The 23,965-nt window shown below is 37.8% G+C and overlaps 2 protein-coding genes and 1 pseudogene across 3 annotated transcripts in view; 1 reads left to right on the plus strand and 2 right to left on the minus strand.

Annotated features, from left to right (window-relative positions):
* Positions 1–839, plus strand: part of LOC132268173 (protein ROOT HAIR DEFECTIVE 3 homolog 2-like) — a 29,022-nt gene extending 28,183 nt beyond the window's left edge. The window contains exon 22 of the mRNA XM_059768955.1: positions 428–839. Coding sequence (XP_059624938.1) covers positions 428–721 — 294 coding nt within the window. The 3' untranslated portion in view covers positions 722–839. The remainder of the gene's footprint in view (positions 1–427) is intronic.
* Positions 840–967: 128 nt separating this feature from the next.
* On the minus strand, positions 968–2,185 carry LOC132268190 (photosystem I reaction center subunit III, chloroplastic-like; annotated as a pseudogene).
* A 1,905-nt stretch (positions 2,186–4,090) lies between these two features.
* LOC132268196 (cyclin-T1-4-like) lies at positions 4,091–22,779 on the minus strand. 2 transcript variants are annotated; one of them, XM_059768987.1, is made up of 7 exons: positions 22,549–22,779; positions 21,990–22,329; positions 8,331–8,412; positions 6,707–6,841; positions 6,036–6,211; positions 5,788–5,939; positions 4,091–5,347 (listed from the first exon to the last, which is right to left on the minus strand). In XM_059768987.1, exons 2-7 carry the CDS (start codon positions 22,229–22,231, stop codon positions 4,401–4,403), a joined length of 1,734 nt encoding a protein of 577 aa, XP_059624970.1. In that variant the 5' UTR covers positions 22,232–22,329; positions 22,549–22,779; the 3' UTR covers positions 4,091–4,400. The 2 variants fall into 2 exon arrangements, with proteins under 2 accessions (XP_059624970.1, XP_059624980.1); XM_059768997.1 differs by lacking the exons at positions 8,331–8,412; positions 22,549–22,779 and having other exon boundaries at positions 21,990–22,269.
* Positions 22,780–23,965: the final 1,186 nt, after the last annotated feature.

The raw sequence follows: 23,965 nt of genomic DNA on the forward strand, positions 1-23,965 counted from the left end.
CGTACAGTTTGCCACAAATTAAATCTGTGGTTTGGTTCGTGGCATACGTTAAGTTCCACAATTGATAATGTCAACTTAGATTAGATACTAGGTCAAGCAGGCAAGAGCAAACAAAGATTTGTATGATTGTTTGATAGTCATCCGGTCTCGAGGAAAAGGATGACTTGAAAACTAGAGGAACAACATGAAGAAGAATTTAAAGATTGCCCCTGATAACCATGTCTATTAATGAATGAGAAAGTTGAGATGTGTTGTCTAGAGAACGTTCTTTTGGTAATTATTTTGGTGTTATTCTTATACAACGATATTTTGTCTAGAGAACATTCTCTTGGTAATTATTTTGGTGTTATTGTTATACGGAAGCTTTGTCAAATAACTATTGTCCTTCTTGATGCCTAATGTAGTCCCCATGCCATATTGTGTGCAGTTGGCTGGACTTCTTTCCATCTTGTCGAGGTTTCTGCCCACTGTCATGAACCTTTTGAGGCGACTTGCTGAAGGAGCTCAAGGTCGTCCAACTCCCGAAGCACCAAGGCCACCTCAGTCTCTGGGTTTTAAGAGTTACAGAAATCAAATGCAGGAGTCAAACCCAGTATCAAGTTCAATTCCTGATTCATCTGTATCATCAAATATCTCATCGACTGAAAGTGGTATTGAATACTCGAGTCCTCAGCTGACCCAAAGGAGAGTTACAAATGTTGAACAGGAAGAATTTTCATGATAAAAAAGCAGATTCTTGTGTAGTCTCTCTATGATACCCCTTTTTATTCTAATAAATCCAGGTGACATGATGTTGGTGACCATCAATATTTGTTATGAAAAGTTATTGTGAAATCTAATATTTTAGAAGTGGCACATGCGTAATGGCCCTCACTTGTATATAATGTTTGAGTGTCAAGAAAATCACTGCAACTGACACCGGAGGTCATGCAAGTGGAAAAGTTCAATGTCATAAACAACGCTCAGATTTGTTTGTTTATGCCACTTTAATAAATAGTGTCAACAAGATTAAACCTGGCTATGATGTCAGAAGCAATCACATACCATACAATTTACATAAAAGGTTGTTGAGACAATCGACACTTAATAGACTCGACTCTATGCGGTGGTGTCGATGAGGTCCCCATTCAAGAGGGCTCTGTAAGCAGCGACGGGCCAGATAAACCCTCTGAAGACGAGACTTGATGCCAAAGGGACGTCGATGATGATCTCCTTCTGGGTGGGCTTCTTCTCATCCCTGATCGCAATCAAGTAGCTCCGACCCACCCACCTGATCCAACCCGCGATGTACAGGAACAGAATCCCGGGAGTGATGAACTCACCCCAGTGCCTCTGGTCCCCACTCACGATCAAGTGAGGAAGACCGTCTGATCCGCACAGCAACCCTTGCTTCCCGTAGTTGTCAAACCTCTGCTTCTTCTCCTCCATTGTGGCCTTGATTGCCAGTGCCGGCGCACTATCAGGATTGTACAGCTTCAGAGACGATTCAAGCTTCTTCAGCTGTTGCTTCTCGCGCTTGGCAAATTGTTTTGACTCCTTGCAGGGTGTGAGACCTGAGATGTCGGCCGATGCCGGGGGTGGGGCCGAGAGAAGGATGGAGGAGAGTGCGAGTGCAGCGGAGAATGCCTGCATTGGAGATGCACCAGATGATGAAGAATCATCTGGTGTTGGTGGGTTGGGAGAGGCAGAGCAAACAATCATGGTAGGCCTGGTTTGGGGGGTGAACTGGGAAGCGAATGTTGTTTTTGAAATTGGTTTTGGGGATGCTTATGGGGATTGTGAGAGACATTTTCTTTTCTTTCTTTGTTATTGGATTGTGTAGAGAGAAAAAGGAGGAAGGTTGGAGGATGAAGCCATGGAGATGAACGGAAGGTATTTAGATTTGAGGGGAGGTGAGATTGGTGGTGGTGGTGGTGGTGGTGGAGGTGGAGGTGGAGGTGGAGAATGCAGAGAGGATAAGGTTGGGGAGACCTGAGTTGGGCGGTTCTGATTGGTTATTGGGTGTTTCCCTCTCTATCTATCTTTCAAGGAAAAGATTTCCATGATCGACAATATGACGAACTTTTATATCTTGTAGTTTTGCTTTGCTTTATACATGAAAGAAGTACATTTAAATTAAGTGTACTAAACTTGTAAGTTGTAACTCCACATTATTCATATTAGAAAGTAGAGAACGAAAAGAGAATGGTCACTACTGATTCCTATATCAATACAATTTTATGCAATTAATGACATTTTAAAAAGCAAAACGGATTAAGCTCTTGAAAGTTGAGGGTTTGAACCATACGAGGACAAAATAGAGTGTATTGCTTGAACTTTCAATAAAATAAATTTAAATAAAATAATACTAGTACTAGCAAGTATTTTTGACTTATTCTAATTTTTTCGAAAAGAAAAAACTTTTTAAAGGCCCCAATTTTTTTCTAATGGAAAATGCTACAACGAGTGCATGCTCCTCACACGCTCATCCATTTAATCCAATCTAATGGATAATGTCATCATTTAATGGACCAATGTATTAGGGTGTAACAATAATATATATATCTATACGATTATTAAATGTGTAAAAAGTTTCAGTATTTAAGTATTTGAGTATTTATTTATTAATTAATATAAATTCTAAAAATTACCTAATAAAATTCAAATTAACAAAATATAAAAAAAGTTTAATTCAGTGTTTCAGTATTTTAGTATTTATTTATTAATTGATATAAACTCTATAAAACTCTAAAAATTACCTAATAAAATTCAAATAGGTCTATACTCCCTCTATATATAAGCCTTTTTTTTGTATTGATCTAACCAAATAAAATTTAAATTAACAAAATATAAAAAGAAAAATTACCTAATAAAATTCAAACTAATAAAATATAAAAAGAGTTTAATTCAGTGTTTTAGTATTTTAGTATTTATTTATTAATTGATATAAACTCTATAAAACTCTAAAAATTACCTAATAAAATTGAAATATAAAAAAATATTTATTAATTAATTTAAAAAGAGTTTCTTTAAAATTCTAACACAAATTACCTATTTATTTATTTATTATTAGTTTTTAATAAAAAAAAATTTAATTAGACAAGAATAATTAATATAAAAAATAAAATAAAATTTCTAAAACTCTACCACAAATTACCTTTTACTATGAGTTTTTTTAATAAATTAAATCTAATTAGACAATAATTATTAATATAAAAAATATTTATTAATTGATATAAAAAGAGTTTTTGAAAGAGTTTTTATAAAACACTAATACATATTACCTATTTATCTATTTATGATGAGTTTTTTTTAATAAAAGATAATATATTTATTTATTTATATATTAATTATAAATATAATTAAAGAAAATAAATAATTTCTATAAAACTGTACCACAAATTATCTATTTTATTTTCTTTAAACCTCTATCACATATAACATGTATTTATTTTTTTTTTTATGAGTTTTTTAATAAAAGGAAATCTAATTAAATAAGGATATATTTAAAAAAAATAAAATAACTTTACCACAAATTACCTATTTTATTTTCTATAAAAGTCTATCACGTCAGACAAGGATATATTAAAAAAAAATATATATATAACTTAGGGTCTTCCAAAAACCCACAAACTCCAAATAATATATTTTTATATCAATTTCAATCTAATGCATAATTAGTATATTTGAATTTCTATTTTAAAATTTAATTAAAAATTATTATAATTGAATTTCTATTGTAAATTTAAAATTATTCTAAATTTCTAATTACCTAATAAACAATTTATTACTTTGCAAAGCTCAAACTCTATCTCCAATTTCAATATTAAAATAAAAAAATATTTCTTAATTAATAAAAAAATAAAATATAAATATTTCAGTATTAATATAAAAACCTAAAAAAATTTATTATTTTACAAAACTCTAACCCTACCACCAATTCAAAATATTTCAGTATTTATTTATTAATATAAAAAAATATTTATTAATATATGACAAAATTATACAACGAAAACTATAAATAATTTTAAAATGAGTGGTCTGATATATCGATAAATTACAAAACATTCAACACGCACATGCCTTTTACTAGTGTATATATATATATATGTATATGAAGTGCAGCTTTAATAAATTAGAATTAAAGAAGCGGTGGAACTTAAGGGCCAAGATCCTACTTAGCCGGAAAACGCACATTACATGCCATAGTTTAAACTACCAAAAAGATACAACTCAGCAGCGTCAAATTATCAGGCATACTAACCATGAAGTAACTAAATTACATACAGCAATTGGTTATTGTATCAGATAATCCTCCTGTTATTGCCTTCAGTGCTCCCTGTCTGCATAACCAATTCGGCTCATCCCATGTCAATCTTCTATGGTATCATGGAGGCTATGCTGTGGTGGTAGTTGGAGATTTAATCATGTCGCCGCTTTGCCTCCAACTGTCTATCCAATGGGCTCCCTCTTCTCTTGTGATTGTTCAATATAGGCAATGCATCATCTACCATTTCCTCTTCCTCCACATCCTCCACTTCCTCTGCCCTTGATGACTGTCCCTTCATGCCCAGATATTTTCCACCTCCAACATCCTCATGGTGCTCATTCTCAGTTTTCGACCAGCTCTGCCTTCTCTCCTGCCTGTTTTTTTCATCCTCGGCTGCCAGTTCAATTCCCTCTTCTAATTCCTTCTCAATCATATCATCTTCATTCATCAACTCCCTTTTCCAGTGGTCTACACGAGACTTTTTCCTTTTCTCAAGTGCTGCCTTCACCTTGTCAATCATTTTAATTGCATCCTGGGGTGACTGGCCAAGTGGTCCTTCCCGAAACTGCATATTCCTAGACTTCTGCAAAGCCCCATTGTCCCCCCATTCTCCAGCTTCTGTGGTTTCTTTTGTCCCACCATTCCTTCCCCGATCTTCTCCCACAGTACGCTCAGATCCAGACTTGGATTTATTTGGACCTTCTCTCATGTTCACTTTCTCAGAATGCTCTTTATCTTTTATTTCTCCGTCCACTTTGTGATCAGTAATAACACTACCCATCTCAGTGCTCCCATTTTCATTACTTTCGTTCTGGCTACTTCTTGATGGCATGCTATAATTATCGGCATGTGCATGGTCGGTTGCTGGAAGAGATGAGAATTGTTTAGAATGTCCACTCTTCACTGTAGACACTGCTCCTGCACCTGCTCCAACTAATTGAGCACGACCATTTGTTGGTAACTGCTCCTCATCATCAGCTGTACTCTTTTCAGATGCTCGATGATTTGACCCAACAGTTATGCTTCCTTCAACTTCACTTCCTTGAGATATCGGCACTCTATTTTGTTCATACAATTCCAGCATTTGATTGCTAACCTCTGCAAAGAAAAAATAGCCATAATGATATAATAGACAATCTTAACATATCCACCACCAGAAGACACAAAGGAAAACCCCCCAATTAAACAGCAATACCCATGGCACAACTGCAGCCAACCAGGCTGCTCACCATTCAGTGCATTTCATCTGGTACCTTTAATTTTTTAATTTTTGTTTTTTGTTTTTCCCCAAATACCCTCCTTTTTTATTCGGTTACCATCAGAAGTAATGATGTAAAAGACAGCTACAGTCATCTAGGTGGGGTTAATTTTCAGCAAAAATAAAATAAAAATCATGGACTGAAAACCATCCAAAACACATGCAGTAAACTAGGGAGAAAAAAACACACAAGCAGTACAAGAGCCATAGTGCTGTTTGGGAAACGGTCCCTTTACATCTAATGCTCATTTTACTATGGAAACAAGGAGAGGAGACCAACCCTCCAATTGGCGTGGCGTGACATCAAATTCTTGCCACCAAACCTTCTCACCATCCGATGGAAGCTTCACTTTGAGGAACTTAGCAGCAAGGAAGATGGCACCTGCCGCAATGTGGTGGGACTTAAATTGCAGGCAGAGCGATGTCCTCAGCCTGCAAGCCACTTTCCTATGTGAAGAAGAGAGGGGGAAGGACTACTATATATGAATTATAATTAATTGGAAAACGGAAATAGTATCTTGATCATACCCATCATTGACGAAGTTCCATGCTACTTGAGCAAGGGCATTCTGCGCAACCTTAAATTTCTTTATTGCTTCAACAAGGGGTTTATATGGGTGGTGAACATTCAGATCAAAACCTAAAGTTGCAAGCACAAGCCTTTCACCAAGTAGAATTAGCTCTTTTTGTTGCTCATATACGTCCTGCATAATGCATTCAGATCAGTATTATCACATTTTTGAGACATATTTATAGAAAATAATAATGGAAGCAGGAAGATAGTTTCCAACAATAAAGCTCTCTTGTTGAAATGCAAAAAATGAGCAAGCACACAGGATTACAAGGTAGGGGTAAGGAATTCTGAAGAAGGAATAAACTATGATGATAATACTCTTAACATTTCCATATTATGGGAGAGCATCTTCTCATAATGGAAGATAATTCCATCAAAGTAACTAAGGGAGGACTATAATTACTCAACAATATTCAAAATTTGAAAACGATATCCCTTGATTGCATCCCACGTGTTTTTTTTCTTCTTAAAAGTCCACCTATTATTAAAAACCTTCATCGCACTGGCAGAAATAGTGCACCAGATGTCCATAGAATCAACAAAGCAAGAAGGGGCAGCTCATGTAAGAGAGGGAATGAATAACCACACACAAATTGATAAAAGCACCATCAGCAGAAGAAAACACCTTCTGTTTGATCCTCTGAGCTGCAGCTGGATCCTTTTTATGAATTATCTCGTAAGAAACAACAATAACATCCTTTAATGGGCGAGGAGTTTCTTCAACCTTCCCTGCTAGGAACATACAGACTGTTGCAATAATCTGCAAAAGATAAGACAGATGTTAAGCAAGAGAACAGATCATCTCATTTCTTTACATACAGCACCTTCTATTCAAAAACCATAATAAATAAAGATACCAACTAGAAACACAAGTATTACAAATTTTAATTTTCACTAAGGTTTAACATGAGCAATTGCAACTAGCATTGACACATGAAGTGCATCAAAACCTACTTATGTAATAAAGAGATAAACAACAATAACGATAAGAATAAAACAAAAACTAATAATTATTTAACGTTCCAAAAGCTACCCAGATTAGCAATAAAATTGGAGGAAGAAAGACAAAAAAAAAAAATCTTGACTCAATGGCCAGATTCTGAGCATGCCTAATGGTAAACAGATAATTGACACCCATCCAGAGGTTGCATTGGTCTAGAATCTATATAAAATACTCCACTGGATCCTCAGACCCATTGCTCACATGAAGCTTAAAAGTAAGAAAAGAACAGGTAATTGATTGTGAGAAGGCCATGATGCACAAGAAGAATCATTTTCAGTGCCAATTTGCCTATCCAATAAAACATAAGAATGTATTTTATATCTTCAGACCTATGCCCCAGCATTCTTAGAACATAAGAAATGAAGTAGCTTCCAATTTGCTCATGCAGAGTCTCAAGATGTTCCAATAAAATAAGTATCCTGGGTATTCAGGGTGCGGTTCCTCAGGCTTAACTATATTTAGTACAAACCTTCCCATTTACGTGTTTAACTATTTCCACCTTAGCATCCACCTTGTCTCATCACCAAGGAAGTTTCAACTAATAATAGAGCAAACTTTCATAAACAATGCTCTCTTGTTGAGTGCAATGGCAGACTCTTGTCTGCACAATAAAGGGTCCAGGCACGTCAAGAAAATAAAAATAAAAAGAAGAATCATACCATTTTTTATTTTGTTTTGATAAGTGAAGACTCATACATGACCACTTCTACTAATTGTTTTAGATGTTCAAACAAGCAATATTTGTGTCTCGTGTTTCTGGACCTATCTGATCTTCAATGCATCTAAAATCACACATTGATACTGCAAGTGATTGTGCTGGAATGAGCAATCAGGAGTCCAGAATCATCAACATAGCTCAGAATAGCCCTCCGCCATACTCCTAAGTGCACCCAACCTTGGTGAAGGCGAGATTCGATCGCATGTATCTCTGGCTACCTGGTACAACCAAGAGATTTTGCACGCTGGCTAGATAAAAACAATGAAACTATATTCATGTGACAGGAATTTTTGAATTGAAACAAAAATCACTAACATTTTCCTTCCTATACAATGACAGAGAGATACATATGTATTCCACAGAGTAACATTGAGAACAAGTAGATACAGACTCTTGTTTATATATGGGTCAGCCACCACTTGTTCTAGAAATATGTTTGGTAAGGTTGAATCAAGAATCAGGTACAACAAACCAGAGATTCAGATTCAAAGCAAAAGTCATACTGATTTCAAACAAGTAAACACTCACCCATCTGTCGTTCTTAGCATGAGATTGCCGAAGGAAGAATCGATGGCAAAATATTATTGCTGTAGCTATAGTTACCTGGGGTCTGCATTGAGAATCATTTATAATCAAATTCATGTTTGGAAACAAATGAAAGAATTATGAAACCTTTTGCCATATTTCAAGCAGAAACATTTTAATAGGAGTTTAAGAAAACACGTAACCTCAAAGAGCACTTGTGTGTGCTGCATGTTTTACTGCAATGTTTCAACTAGAACGTAAGTTTATTTTCTTTCTAAAACCGTCACAAATATACTTCATAGCTTATTGTCTTCTTTTCTAGAACGTAAAAGTAAAAAAGATGACAGAAGTTTCTGTCTTCTTTTCATTCTAATACCAACATAAATATACTTCACAAGTCACTTTGTCTTCTTTTCTTTCTAGTAATACTTGATAGCTAATTGTGGTAACTAACTGCCCTCAAACCTGACACCCTTGTAACATGGATTTGCATGTCACACTTGGTTTGCAAGAATCATGTGTTAGTAGTTGTGCAATGTTTCCACCAAAAGCAGACAGCAAAAAAGTTTAAAAGGGGGAAATTTTTCTTCAATCATTAGAAAATTTTATACCCTCATGCTTTTTGTTGTAATTTACTGTACCCAGACTTGTATGCATTGATGCAAGATCTCTCAATTTTTGAAAACCAGTATATTAGTACTCATAAACTAATTAAACCCACATATTTTTCAGCTATATAGCAATTCAGGGATGTAAGGTCCAATAACTAAAACAACTAATCCATCAAAATACTTCTCCCATGGGTTTTAGGCAATTGCAACCCAATATTGGTGCATGTGGATATTGATACACATCTAAAGTTACATTGATGTCACTTGAGTCTATAATTCATGTATTAAAAAATTCAGTCAATCATACTTATCCAAAAAAAAAAAAAAAATCAGTCAATCATACTGCACTATTATCACCAGTATCTAGCAAGCCCCAATGATAACATCTTTAGGTCCTAAAAATAGTTAGTAAAATACAATATGGAGAAAATATGTGTTCGCATATATTCAAGTATAATTCAATTTATCTAAAAGGTTTAGCATAAAAAACGGAAACTGAAAAATAAGAATAATGGTATATTAGTGTGCAATACGTTTTACAGTTAAAAATTCAGGTCTAAAAATTTGGCTGCATATATTTTTTCTACTCTTATACCATGCAGAGAAGCTTATAATATGTAATATATATTTCATCTGAAAAATTAATCATTAAAATATCATTTACAACAGTTTTATATATATGTGTGTGTGTGTGTGTGTGTGAATTTTGTAGTGAGAAACCATTGTCTACTGAGTAATGAGCTCGTGACTACTTTCACTCTGTTATATCAACTTTATAAATAGAACTTTATACATACATATTTATAGTTCCCTTCTCTTTACGACATCTCGGCTCTTCTATGACCATCTTGAAAGCCATTCCATTGCAAAGTACAGACTAGACTACAGACGGTCACTTAAATCCACCAGCTATGTGGAATATCTTAATTGTTCCTCACAAAAATTATAATTTATCATCTTATATAATATACATGTATATTATCTTATCGTAGAGAGTGAAAGACAAACTCAAGTCTTTATGCCTTCAAGTAGAAGGGATGCAGAGAGAGCCCATTCATGCCCTCACAGTGGATTGGCACTGCCACCTTTCCATTGTAAATGGTCCTGGTTTTATTGATTTATTGTATAGTTGCAGGCATTCAGCTTTTTTTTTTTTTTTTTTTTTGATAAATAAAAATAAAGATAAATTTAGTATTATTAATAATAAAATTTCCAACCTGAGAAAATTAGATTTGAAGGGGTGTTGCGTGGCATTCAGCTTTTTCCATAGGCCACCACTCTGGAATGGAAATATGGGTTTATGATATCAATTTGGGGATGAGACAATATGGAGACTGAAAGAGAATTACAACTATTTAGGTGATTCCGTGTTTGAACAGAATACAATTGACAACAGTTAGGAAATTGGGAGCAATTTGAACCAGCTGTTTCTTGAACGGTAGCCAAATAATTGAGTATTATATGGAAGACAAAAAGAAGTAATTACCGTATTTATGTTTTGGATGGAAAATGGTTGGTTCTTTTAACAATTCAAACATATGCGTACAATAAGAGTATTTACCAACTTGAGTCCCAAGTACTTTTCTGAGACTAGAGAAGGGGTTAATGCCAAATTGAAGGTTTGGAGAGAAGCTTTAGAACTAAAAGAGTTTAAGATATGTAGAAATAAAACTGAATATATGAAGTGTAACTTTAGTAAATCAAGAAATACAAATGAGGATGTAGTGAGGATTGAGAATTAAGAGTTACAAAAAAGTGAAGCCCTGCTTGGATTAGTTCTCAGTTTTCAATTTTTGAGAATAGTTTTCGGAGAATCGGAACAGAAAACAGTTTTCAATTTTTTGAGTCTGAAATCCATTTGGTTGAGGAAAACAACAAAACAGTCTTTAAAGAACAAAAATTCATAAATCAGTTTGATTGTATTTACTGAAAATATTTTTCAGAAATAAGAAATAAGGAAAATTGTGCATTACTCTCATTTATTTATTTTTGAGATGATAACTGCTAATGGATATATATTAATAAGTGTCACGAGTAAATTACTCTTAAATATTTTAAAGTTAATAAGAAATGAAAAAAATACATCACTCTTAAGTATTAATCATTTAAACATTTAATATTTTATATACATATTTGAAAATTTATAAAGTTGATATATTCATTACAATTTGGGATTATTATTATTATTATTATTATTATTTTGATAAGTAAAATTTATTAAAAAACGCTCAAAAGGGGAAAGGATCCCAAAGAAACACAAAGGCCAAAAAACGCCTCAAGTCTTCAAAGAGGCCAAAAAAACAACAATCTCCTCTAAAGATTTATAATCTCTCCCTGAGACCCAACAAAAAAGAGTGGAAATAATAAAGAACTTAAGCATAGAGACAGGTTTCTCCTTTCCATCGAAATATCTCCGATTTCTCTCGAGCCAAATGCACCACCAGATACAAAGAGGTATCGCCCTCCAGACATCCCGAATGAGAGCCCCAACTGAGAAACCTCTCCAAGCCTCAATCAACCCTCTAAAGGAACAAGGCATAACCCAGGGAACCCCGAACAACCCAAGCATCAAAACCCAGCAGTCTCTGGCCATACTGTAATGCAACAGAAGATGATCAACTGTCTCATCATTGCGCAAGCACAAGTAACAACGGTTAACCACCACCTGATTCCTCCTTCTCAAATTATCCTGGGTTAAAATCCTACCCAAGACAGAAGTCCAAGCAAAGAAGGCCATTTGAGAGGGGCCTTGGAACGCCTAATAGACTTCCAAGGGAAGGGGCCCAGTATCAACTGTAAAACACCTGAAAAATGACCTAACCTCGAACCGACCCTGAGAGTTAGGATCCCAAAGCCATCCATCGGAATCCCCATCTGTGATCACCTGGCGATACAAAACCTCTAACAAACGAGAAACATCCTCAATCTCCCAGTCCTGAAAGTGCCTCCTAAACTGAACATCCCAAGTCAGTCTCCCGTTATCAAGATGATAACAGTCAACCACTATGGCTTGTCTATGAGGAGCAATCCTGAAGAGCCATGGGAAAGAGAGAGCAAGTGAAAGCTTCCCACACCAAACATCCTCCCAAAATCTAATCCTCCTTCCATCCCTTATCCGAAAGCGAACATGTTTGCAAAAATCATCCCACCCCTTCCGAATGAAGATCCAAACCCCCACTCCCCTAAAACCACGCACCTCAAGAGAACTCCACCCTCCGCTGCTCTCCCCAAATGACCCCCCAAGAAAATTGCGCTGCAATCTCTCAATTCTCTCAGCCACAAAAGAAGGAATCTGAAAGAGAGAGATGAAATAAGTCGAGAGGCCAGAAAGGGTGCACTTGATCAAAGTGACCCTTCCCCCCTTAGAAAGGTACTGTTTCTTCCAACCCGCCAGTCTCTTCTCAAATCTATCCACAACTGAATCCCAGCTTCCCACACATCTCGAAAGGGCTCATAAAGGCAACCTTAAGTAAGAAATGGGAAAAGAGCCAGTGCGACATCCAAAAATCTGAGCAAACATCTCAATCTCAAGAACGAAGAACCTCCCCAATTGGAACCAGAACGCTTTTTCCTACATTCACCTTAAGCCCAGAAACAACTTGGAACCAAACCACAATGCATCTCAAATATCTCAGTTGGGACGCTTTTGCATCACAAAGAACTAAAGTATCGTCCGCAAACATCAAGTGGGAAATTTCCAACTGACTAGCAACATCTCTGCCCACTCGAAATCCTCTCAAAAATCCCAACTCAACAGCCCTCTTTAGCAATCTACTAAGAGCCTCCATCACAAAAAGGAACAAGAAAGGAGAAAGTGGATCCCCTTGTCTCAAGCCCCTCGAACTAGCGAAAAACCCCGACGGAGCACCATTCACAAGGACAGAGAAACGAGCACTAGAGATATAAAAATGGATCCATCTCCTCCATCGCTCACCAAACCCCATCTTCTCCAATAAGAAGAAGAGGAAGAGGGGGTTCCGTCAGAGAGAGAAAATTGATTCTCTCAACTTGTTTAGTTGGTCGTTTTGACAAGGAAGTTGGGGGGTGTGATCGGATTGAAGAATGGGCAGCTCGGGCATGGAATACGTCTTGTGGGGTGGGGGTTACTCCCTTATCCAATTCACTTCTTCTATTCAGGTTCCCTTCTCAGGCAGAGACTCAACGGGTGTTGAAGGAAGGCCGGCGGCAATGGGGTTCTGCAACCTTGCTGATCGATGTGTGGTCTTTTAGAGTTGGTTGTTGTGAGGTTCTCAAAGACAAAGGCCTTAAATAGATCCGGCTGTTTGGTCTTCCTCTTCATTTATGGTGTCACGCCTTATTTGTCGAAGTGGGGGAATTGTGTGGCGGATTTGTGAACGCTGTTGCTGACGAAACGAGGGACGCCGAGAGGGTCCGAATCACAGTGAGAATTGGATCAGCTTGTCCGCCGTTTGTATTTATTAACGACGACACCTTATGTTATAAGGTTGCGATCTGGGAAGAAATCTCGCCGGAGTTGGTTCCTTCGACGGAAAGTCTTAAAGGTAGTGACGGGTAACATTTTATGACAAAGGAAAAATAGAACATGCTTCTCAACAAAGGGGAAGAAGGGGTGTTACAGATCTGGCAATGGATGAAGGACAGAGAGGCACAAAGGGCGGTGAAGTTTGTGGGAAGAAGATCAAGCGGCAGTCACACGCCAGTTATGCGCGTTGACGCTGACAAACAAAAAGCTGCATGTGGCAGTCGCCAGGCTAAGGGCGAGGCCTTAAGACATCATAGGCCTATTAAATACGGACTCTTTAAGCCCAAATCATTTACGAATTCAGATAGATTTGGGCCTCGGATAGCCCACTCCAAACGAAGGGTTATAAAAAACGGATCCAACTATCAAAGCACTAAAGTTGGCAAAAATAGATCACAACGGAAAGGGGAACAGGAGGTGAAGAACCTTATTTCCAATGTCAATTATGAGGGGAAGGATGGGGTGTCTAAAGAAAGGGGAAGGACTAGAAGTGGGAAATGGGGGGGAGGTAGGGAGATGATCATTTTTGATTCTTAATGAAGCTACGAATTATTATATGGAACGTCCGTGGTCTAAATAATCCGGATAAAAGAAGGGTGGTTAAGGTTGCTCTGAGGTAGTGGAACGCTCATATTATATGCTTGCAAGAAACCAAGATGGCTGCTATGTCTGATGAGGTGGTAAGGAGTATTTGGGGAGCAAGGTTTGTAGCATGGGAAGCTTTAAATGCTTCCGGCACATCAGGCGGAATTCTTATTTTGTGGGATCGAAGATGGTTGTCCATAACGAATATCTGGAAAGGGCACTATTCTTTGTTATGTGTGTTTCAAATGGAGGATGATAATTTCAAATGGGTCTTTTCTGGAGTTTATGGACCTGTTATTAATTGTGATAGACCACCCTTTTGGGAAGAGCTTAGCTTTGTCAAGGAATTGCAGTCGTTGCCTTGGTGCTTAGGCAGGGACTTTAATTGTTTGGTCTCCGTTTGAGAGATCCACCGAGGGTAGGTGGTCTTTGGAGATGACCTAGATTTCATTGATGGCCGCTTCCTTATTGATATGCCATTGGAAGGGGCTGCCTTTACTTGGTCCAATGGTAGAGATCCAGTCACTTTTTCAAGGTTGGATCGGTTCCTGATTTATGGGGATTGGGAAGAAAAGTTCTCGGATGTTACTCTGGCGGCTTTGGTTAGGATAACGTCTGACCATATACCATCTAGACGCACGCCTTTTCGCTTTGCAAATATGTGGCTAAGATCTGAGGATTTTCAAGGGAAAGTTCAGTCTTGGTGGGAGTAAGCATCTTTCACAGGTTCTCCTAGCTATGTCTTAGCTAGGAAGTTTCAGGTTCTCAAATCTGAACTTAAGAAGTGGAACAAAGAGGTGTTTGGGAATCTTGAATGGAAGAAGAATAGTGTTTTGGCTGATATTGCTGAACTTGATCGTCTTGACGAGCTGGGGCAAGACGTGGAGTCTTAACGCTCTAGAAGAGCGTCTTGTCAAGTGATCTTTGCGGAAATAGCTGTTATGGAGGAGATTTCGTGGCGTCAGAAATCTCGGGCACTGTAGCTTAAAGAAGGTGACCGTAATACAAAATTCTTTCACAGACTTGCTAACGCTCATAGAAGATGTAATCACATTGGGCGTATCCGTGTGAATGGTACAGAGTTATAGAGAGAAGACGAGGTGTGTGGGGGAATTGTTTCTTTTTATCAGCAGCTTTACACTGAGTCCTTAGAATGGAGACCTAAACTTGATGGGTTGCATTTCAATTCTATTTCTACGCTAGATAGTGTCGGGCTTAAAGTTCCTTTCTCTGAAGAGAAAGTTCTTAAGGCGTTATCTAGTTGTAATGGGGATAAAGCTCCAGGGCCAGATGGATTTACCATGCGGTTTCTTAAGAAGAGCTGGGAGGTGGGGCGCAGTGAAGTGATGAACACCTTTCAAGTTTTTCATTCTCATGACACTTTTGAGAAATCAATGAATGCATCTTTTATTGCCCTCATTCCTAAGAGAGCAACGCCTCTGATATTAAGGACTTTAGACCAATCAGTTTAGTGGGTTGCATGTACAAGCTTATTGCCAAAGTTCTCGTTTTTAGAATGCGGAATGCATTGGACGGAATTATTTCAGAGTCACAAAACGCTTTTGTCGGGGGACGGTAGATCTTGGATTCCGTTCTTATTGCAGGGGAATGTGTTGACTCTAGGTTGAAGAGTGGTGTTCCTAGCATCCTATGCAAACTTGATATTGAGAAAGCCTATGATCACGTGATTTGGAAGTTTCTTCTTTACTTGCTTCGGAGGATGGGGTTCGAAGATAGGTGGATTAAATGGATAGAAACTTGTATCTCGTCCGTTATGTTCTCGGTGCTTGTGAACGGATCTCCCGCTAGTTTTTTTGCGAGTTCGCGTGATTTGAGACAAGGAGACCCCCTATCGTCTTTCTTATTTCTTATTGTCATAGAGGGGCTGAGAAGATTGCTGAGGATCTAGGTTTTATCAGGGGGTTCAGAGTTGGTAGAGAAGCTGCCAATCAGATAGAGATTTCCCATTTGTTGTTCGCGAACTATACCTTGGTTTTTTGTGATGCTGACGTCTCTCAACTTAGATACTTGAGATGCATTCTTACTTGTTTCCAAGCAGTGTCCGGTCTTAAAATCAATGTTGGAAAGAGTGTGATTGTCCCAGTGGGGGATGTTTCAGATATCTCCTCTTTAGCTATTGTTCTTGGTGTGGAGTGGGCGCTTTTCCACTTCCTTATTTGGGACTGCCTTTGGGAGTTTCCTCCATGAAAGTGGGGAGTTGGGATCCGGTGATCAATAGGTAGGAAAAGAGATTGGCAGGATGGAAAAAACAGTATCTCTCGAAGGGGGAGAAGGTCACTCTTATTAAGAGCACCCTCTCGTCCCTTCCCACTTATTTTTTATCTCTATTTCAAATTCCATGCTCTGTCGTTGAACGGATTGAAAAAATTCAGCGTGACTTTCTTTGGGGTGGAAGAGGAGAGGAATTCAAGTATCATCTTGTTAATTAGGAGCAAGTTTGCAAACCTTTGAAATTTGGCGGATTAGGCATTCGGAAGTTGGTCCCTTTCAACAGAGCTTTATTGGGTAAGTGGTTATGGAGATTTGGTAAAGAGCGTCATCATCGGTGGAGAAGAGTTGTCTCGTGTCGATTTGGGGAGGAGAATGGGGGTTGGTCCTCTCATCCTGTTTCTATCACGGGAGGCGTTGGCATGTGGAAATTCATTCGGAAGGGTTGGGATGTGTTTTCCACCCACATCAGATTCAAAGTTCGTAATGGTAGGCACGTTCGCTTTTGGGAAGACTTGTGGTGTGGTGATCAGCTGCTGTCTCTTTCCTTTCCTCGCCTCTTTAGTATTGCCGAAAACAAGCATTCTTACGTAGTTGATTGTTATCATCTTGATAACAGTGGAGTTACGTGGGATGTGCATTTTAGGCGCTCTTTTCAGGATTGGGAGATGACAGAAGTGTGCGCTTTTTTGGACTTGTTGTATAGACAGAAGGATGTTGGTAGAGGTTGTGATGATATTTTGTGGGTCCCTTCTTCTCATGGTCGATATGGAGTACGATCCATGTTTATGTGCTTGTCCAACTTTCATGGCCAAGAATTCCTTTGGAAGTCTATTTGGCGCTCTAAAGCTCCTCTTAGAGTTGCATTTTTTGTTTGGACTGCCATCTGGGGAAAGATTTTGACATTGGATAATTTGAGAAAGAGGGCTAATACCATTGTGAACTAGTGTTGTTTATGCAAAACAGATGGAGAGTCCGTGGATCACATTCTGATGCATTGTCCTATCGCATATGATTGTTGGAATTTAATTTTCAGCATTTTTGGTGTTCAGTGGGTGATGCTTGAACACTCTTTTCAATTTATCAACGCATGGAGAAGATGCCCAATTAAAGGTCATGCGCGTGCTTTTTGGAGGATTGTTGTGTTTGGTGGTGTATCTGGAGAGAGAGAAACAACAAAAATTTTGAAGGGAAAGAATCAACTATTCCAAATTTAAAATCTCATATTTTCCGTTCTCTTTTCTGTTATGTTAGAGGAAGCGTTTGCTCCTCGATTGTTGATTTTTTTGACCTTTTGGATTCTATTGGTCCTTAGGGTTTTTGTTCTTCTGTATTAGGGACGCGTTCCCCTTTTGAACGCTTTTCTAATATATTTTACTTATAAAAAAAAAAGAATAGGAAGTTCCAACTCACATGGTCGTACGCCTTCTCAATATCCAACTTGCACAAAACACCCTGAACCCCATTGCTTAATCTGGAGTCCACACATTCACTAGCAATAAGAACTGAATCCAAAATCTGATGACCTCCCACAAAGGCATTCTGAGAGTCAAAAATGACACCATCCAGAACCTTCCTCAACCTAGATGCCAAGACTTTTGCAATCAACTTGTAAAAACAACCCACCAAGCTAATAGGGCGAAAATCCCTAACATCCAGCGCCCTCCCTTTTTCGAAATGAGAGCAATAAAAGTAGCATTCAAGCTCTTCTCAAAAGAGCCCTGAGCATGAAAGGCGTGAAAAGAACCCATCACCTCCTCTCGGACCACCTCCCAACACCTCAAAAGGAATCTCATGGTAAAACCATCTGGACCTGGGGTTTTATCCCTATTACAGCTTTTCAAAGCAGACAAAACTTCCTCTATAGAAAATGACTCCTCCAAAATAGAGCACTTCTCACTCGAAATAGAGTCCAAATGAAGCCCTACAAGTAAAGGTCTCCAACCAGTAGGTTCAATGAACAACGTCGAGAAATAATCATCAAAACCTTTACAAGTCTCATCCTCCTTACAAAACACCTCCCCATCCACCTGAATCCTTCCAATGTGATTGCCCCTTCTATAAGCATTAGCAAGTCTATGAAAAAACTTCGTGTTATTGTCGCCTTCCTTGAGCCACAAAGCTCTAGACTTTTACCTCCACGAAATCTCCTCCATGACAGCAATCTCAGCAAACTCCGCCTGACACTCCACCCTCCTAAGCTTCAAGGAATTCGCCAAAATACCCTGACCCTCTATCCTATCAATATCAACAATCTCAGAAAAAAACCCGATTCTTCCTCCAAACTAGATTTCCGAAAACCTCTTTGTTCCAGATTTTAAGATCATTCTTCAAAAGACGCAACTTACCTGCGAGAGAATGACTAAGGGTGCCAACCACACCATACCCCAACCACCAAGAACTGACTCGCTCCAGGAAACCCGATTCTTCCTCCAAACTAGATTTCCGAAAACCTCTTTGTTCCAGACTTTTAAGATCATTTTTCAAAAGACACAGCTTACCTGCGAGAGAATGACTAAGGTGCCAACCACACGATACCCTAACCACCAAGAACAGACTCGCTCCAGGAATCCGTCACATATTCTCAAATCTGAAAGGGGGATCGTCTACTATGCAAACCACCACAATCCAACTGCAACGAAACATGGTTAGAAACAGGGCGAGCCAAAGTGCCTTGAACAACATCAGAAAACTTCTCCTTCCAATCACTCGACACAATGAATCTGTCAAGTCGAGAGAGGGTAGGAGGAGAGCGACCACTAGACCAAGTAAATGGCTCACCCGCCAAAGGCAAATCAAACAATCGAAAAGCATCAATGAACTCCGAGAAGGCCTCCATGTCGACCGTCCACCTACCCCCCGTCGACCTTTCAAAAGGAGAACGAACAACATTGAAGTCCCCACCAATACACCAAGGAAACGACCATCTCTTTTGAACCTCCCCCAGCTCCTCCCAAAGCAAATGACGCTCACAATCCTCTGTAGGACCATAAACACCAGAAAAAACCCAACGAAAACCATCCTCCAACAAAGAGAAAACGCAGGAAGTAGAGAAAAGCCCAACCCGAGAGTCCATCAAAGAGACCCACCGGTTGTCCCACATAATAAGGATACTGCCCGAAGAACCAACCGCATCCACAGCAATTCACACAAACAAGTCTGTCATTGAAGCAATCTTGGTTTCTTGCAGACACACAACATGACCACCCCCTTTACGAATCACCAACTTCACAACTTTCCTTCTAACCGAGTCATTGAGACCCCGGACATTCCATGATAGAATTTGTAACTTCATAGGGAAACAATTGAGTTGACTGCCTCTCCCCTCCCTCCCCTACCCCTCTCCCTAGACCCCCTATTCCTCCTTTCATAAGTGACAAGAGCCGAGGGGCTCGGTAAACCACTCATCCATCCCCACTGGGAAACTTCCCATACCATCAACAAACTGAGAATTAAGAACATCCAGAAACAGACAGACTTATCGCCTCCTCCAACCTACCCTCGAAAGAAACTCCCAAAAGGGAGCCAACCTCAAATCCCTTTTCCCTCACCCAATCCTCCTCCATAACAGCCACACCTGCCTCGCAACCAGCCCCCTCTCTATAATCTATTTTTAGAGGCTAATCAAGACCTTCGAGACCGAATTTGAAGGTGGTGTGGGGGTTGCAATCATAACATAGAATTCATTTGTGTAAAGAGAGAGAGAGAGAGAGAGAGAGAGAGCGGCTGTTATATATGTGTGTGTGCGCGCGCGCGCTTATATACCTATAGAGATGGAAGAAGAAAAGGCACAGTTTGACCATCTGGATTCTGGGCACATCAATTTCAAGATTTATCAATGGAGGTAGGGGAGATTGTTGAAGAAGTTGGACGATGGGAAACAGGAAATTTCTAGATTCATATGGGCACATCAATTTCAAGATTCATTAGCGAAGATTGTTGAAGAAGTTGGAGGATGAGAAAGAGGAAATTTCAAGATTCATCAGTGGAGATTGTTAAAGAAGTTAAGTGGATGGAAAAGAGGAAGAGTCTAAAGATTATCCAACAAAAGAAATAGAATGAACATATGGGCACATCAATTCCAAACAACTCTCTTTGTTTACTTCCAAAGTAAATTTCCATTGCTGTGAGGGGAAGGCGATGGTGGTGGTTCAGGGGTATTGTGTGGCCTGGTGTTATAAACAAGATAGGTTTACATTACAATCTTAGTATTTATTTAAAGACCGGCAGTTCTGTGTTTTCAAATTCTTAGCTTTGTGTTTCCAAGACTCCTACAACTACATTTTGTAGTTCTCTAAAAACCCCAACTATTGTAACTCAGTTTTTGAAAAAGAGTTCTCCAAAAACACATCCAAGTAGACCCAAAACCAGTTTTCTAGATTTTTGACACTCAGAAAGCAGAAAATTGTTTATTGAGTGAAAACCAAGCAGGCCCTAAACATTTTCACTATTTAGGCTCAATTATTCATAATGAAGGAGAAATTGGAGATGACTTTAATCATAAAATCAAGGCAAGATGGATGGGTTAAATGGAAGAGTGCGTCTAGTATATTGTGTGATAGGCGTATCCCCTTATGATTGAAAGAGAAGTTCTATCGAACAACTATTAGACCAATCATACTTTATGGCACAGAATGTTAGCAACTAGGAAACAACTTATGCATAGAGTGTGGCGGAAATGCAACTGTTGAGATGGATGTGCGGTAAAATTAGAAAGGATACAATTAGAAATGATCACATTTGGGAGATGGTTGGAGTAGCACAAATTGGAGATAAAATGAGAGAAAATTGGTTATGATTGTTTATACCTGTACAAAGAAGACCTTTAAGTGCGCCAAGTAAGAAAGTGACATAGTTCCCAGTAAGGTAATACTAGTGGAAGAGGAAAACCAAAGTCAATGTTTGTAGAGTTAGTAAGACAGTATATGATAGCATGTGGATTGACTGAGACTATGCTCTTAAATAGAGCGGAATGAAAACATGAGATTCATGTAGCCAACCCCAAGTAATTGGGAAAAAAAAGAGTCTTGGTGGTTATTGTTGTTGTTGTAGTCCCAAGTACATTTCTACATTTATTAAGAGCTTTGCCAACATCAAAACCCAAATTGTTCAATAAACAGATTGATTCCAAAACACTACAGAAATATTGTCCAAAACTTAAATTGTAATCTGGGAAAAGGAACCTAACACAAAATTCCATCCCATCCTCCCTCCTGCATCAGCCTGAAATAAGATCTTGCAAACATCATTTAAATCAAGATCTATTATCTTTATTTATTTTACTTTCACATGCTTAATGAGAACTTTCAAAATACACTAGCTTTCTTGGAAAGTGAGGCATAATGCTTAATGAGAACTTTCAAAATACAATAGCTTTCTTGGAAAGTGAGGCATAATGCTTAATGAGAACTTTCACAATACACTAGCTTTCTTGGAAAGTGAGGCATAAACCAGCATAACATCACAGCTTGAATCCTAACATTACACTATAAATAGACAAGTAAAAATTTCTACAAAACCCATCAATTCATTGTCAGCTTTGAATATAAAAAAAAAAGACATATTAATTATACTTGTAAATTATAAATTTTTCTATTGTGCGTGCAAAAATATCAAATAATGTATTAATGTCCAACAACAACAAAATCAAAAGATATTCACAAACAAATTCACTAGAATGTACTATAATCTAATAAAAGTAGAGCAACTGCCCTTAAGCTAACCGGAACTTACACTTTCAGCCTCATGCCTAAATCCTGCAAGAACGTGCAGTATGATTTGCGCAAATAGGTCTCTTTCTTTAAATTGATGCCATCTGTTCTTGAAGGGGAATCCTCTTCTAATTCCTTCCTCAGAAAGTACCATCGACCACCACCCATATCCATATCCTGATTCATGTCCTGGGAAGAACTGGTGGGCCCACCCTCTAACATTCCATGCATCGACGATGGAACCCCAGATGTATACCCAGCCATATGTATAAATATATATATATATGTCTGAGTGTGTGTTGGGAATCTACCACGTCCGAGGCTATGCTAACATATGCACAGTACTACCGACGTAGAAATACCTGCACCATTGCATTGTAGTAGTTCTAGTGAATTAGGGTCCACTCGTATAACAGAAATGTGAACATAAATACTAAATTAGGGCCTATACATTAAGACAACTATATATGTATATATATATATACATACACACTTTAACCATTGATTTGATAAAAGATAACCCACAGGGATTGGAAATTGTTGATTAGAAGGCTACGCGAGAATGAGATAGATATACATACCATGGCATTCGCCGTCACCGCCGAGAGTATTATAATATAACTGTGAAGGATACGAATCGTCCGTGTCGATAGAAAAAGTATCGGATAAGAACCTGAATCGAATCAAAATGCCTCTCTTCTCTTCTCTTCTCTTCTCTTCTCTTTTTGTGTCAGTGTGAGGTATGATTTCGAACGAGGGTTTCGATTGAAACCAGCGTTTGTTTATTTTCCTGTTCAGTCATAAAATCACTCTTTTCTTTATTTATACAGTTTCTTTTATATTTTCCTATTTTTGTTTGGATCCAACGTGTTTTTTTAATATTTTAAAAAGAACCCCTGTTCTTTTGTAAATTCCGATCCTTGTCCCAGAGGCTGTGTAGTGTCTGGGAGGAATCATTCCCTTTTTAGCATAATAACTAGTACTCCGTAGTATTTCTCTTTGTACCAAAGAAGAAAATAGAGGCTTTTGTCCATATTTTGTATCTTATTTTTTTGGGTAGTACAATTCGTGCTCCAAAAAAATCACCTCACCCTCTAAACCTAATTCTATTAAAAAGAAAATAACGGTGCTACCCTTGAAGAAATTTTTTGGGACGAAAGCCTATATTACAAAAGTTCTCTTCATCACTTTTCTTCTACGATTTTATCACTTTTTGTTCTTAATGTTTTTCTTTAAAAAATACTATTAAAAAAAAAAAAAAAAAAAGTTCATTTTCATAACAGACAAAAGCACCCACTTCATAGAAAAAGATAATATATACTTCAAAATCAATGAAACAATAATAAAACTTGAAATCCAATATTTTGAAACACATTCAATGTTTTTTCCTAAAAATATAGAGCAATTAAGCGGAAAAATAAATTTTATTGTGAAAAAAAATGAGAAATGCTCCAAGTTAGCCCATTTTTCACAACAAGATATGGGTTTTTGATATTTCAAAAAGTCATGAGAGTTTGTTACTTTCGTTCATAGATAAATACAAAATTTAAAGAAATTATCATTTTTCATCACGAAATAAAAAGATGTGCTTCCTCTGTAACTGAAAGCCTATGTAAGTACGTATGCCAATAGCACCACCCATTTTTTGCAATTATCTTCGCAAAAGATACCATGTAACTAATTATTTTTCTTTTGATACCATGCACCATATCATATATATATTTTTTTTAACTTTTTTTTTTTTCCAAAAATAAATAAGAATTACTCCTATTCCCTTCATGGTTATAAAGAATATCATTGTCCTTTCATTTCTTTTCACTTTCTTTCCCTCTTAATCATTTAAACAAAATGTTTGGAAACAGAATTTCAAGAGGGATATGAGATGACAGATTTATAATTGACATATATTCGTTTATTTGAAAGTGATAAAAAAAGATTCTGTCTCCTCTGCGTGGTATAATAAACCACCAAGATATGCCGAGAGTTCAATTCTTCCCA

The sequence above is a fragment of the Cornus florida genome, unplaced genomic scaffold (assembly GCF_030987335.1).
Source record: "Cornus florida cultivar Cherokee Brave unplaced genomic scaffold, ASM3098733v1 CherokeeBrave_3.0.0_Hap2_Chr01, whole genome shotgun sequence".
Taxonomy (NCBI): domain Eukaryota; kingdom Viridiplantae; phylum Streptophyta; class Magnoliopsida; order Cornales; family Cornaceae; genus Cornus; species Cornus florida.

What these genes read in the sequence shown, in the direction of transcription:
- LOC132268196 (XM_059768987.1), bottom strand. Translation starts at nt 22,231, where the DNA reads ATGGCTGGGTATACATCTGGGGTTCCATCGTCGATGCATGGAATGTTA. An exon ending in CTCAGAGGATCAAACAGAAG is followed by an intron (nt 6,212 to 6,706) that starts GTGTTTTCTTCT and finishes TGCATTATGCAG; the next exon opens with GACGTATATGAGCAACAAAA. An exon ending in TGGAACTTCGTCAATGATGG is followed by an intron (nt 5,940 to 6,035) that starts GTATGATCAAGA and finishes AGTGGCTTGCAG; the next exon opens with GCTGAGGACATCGCTCTGCC.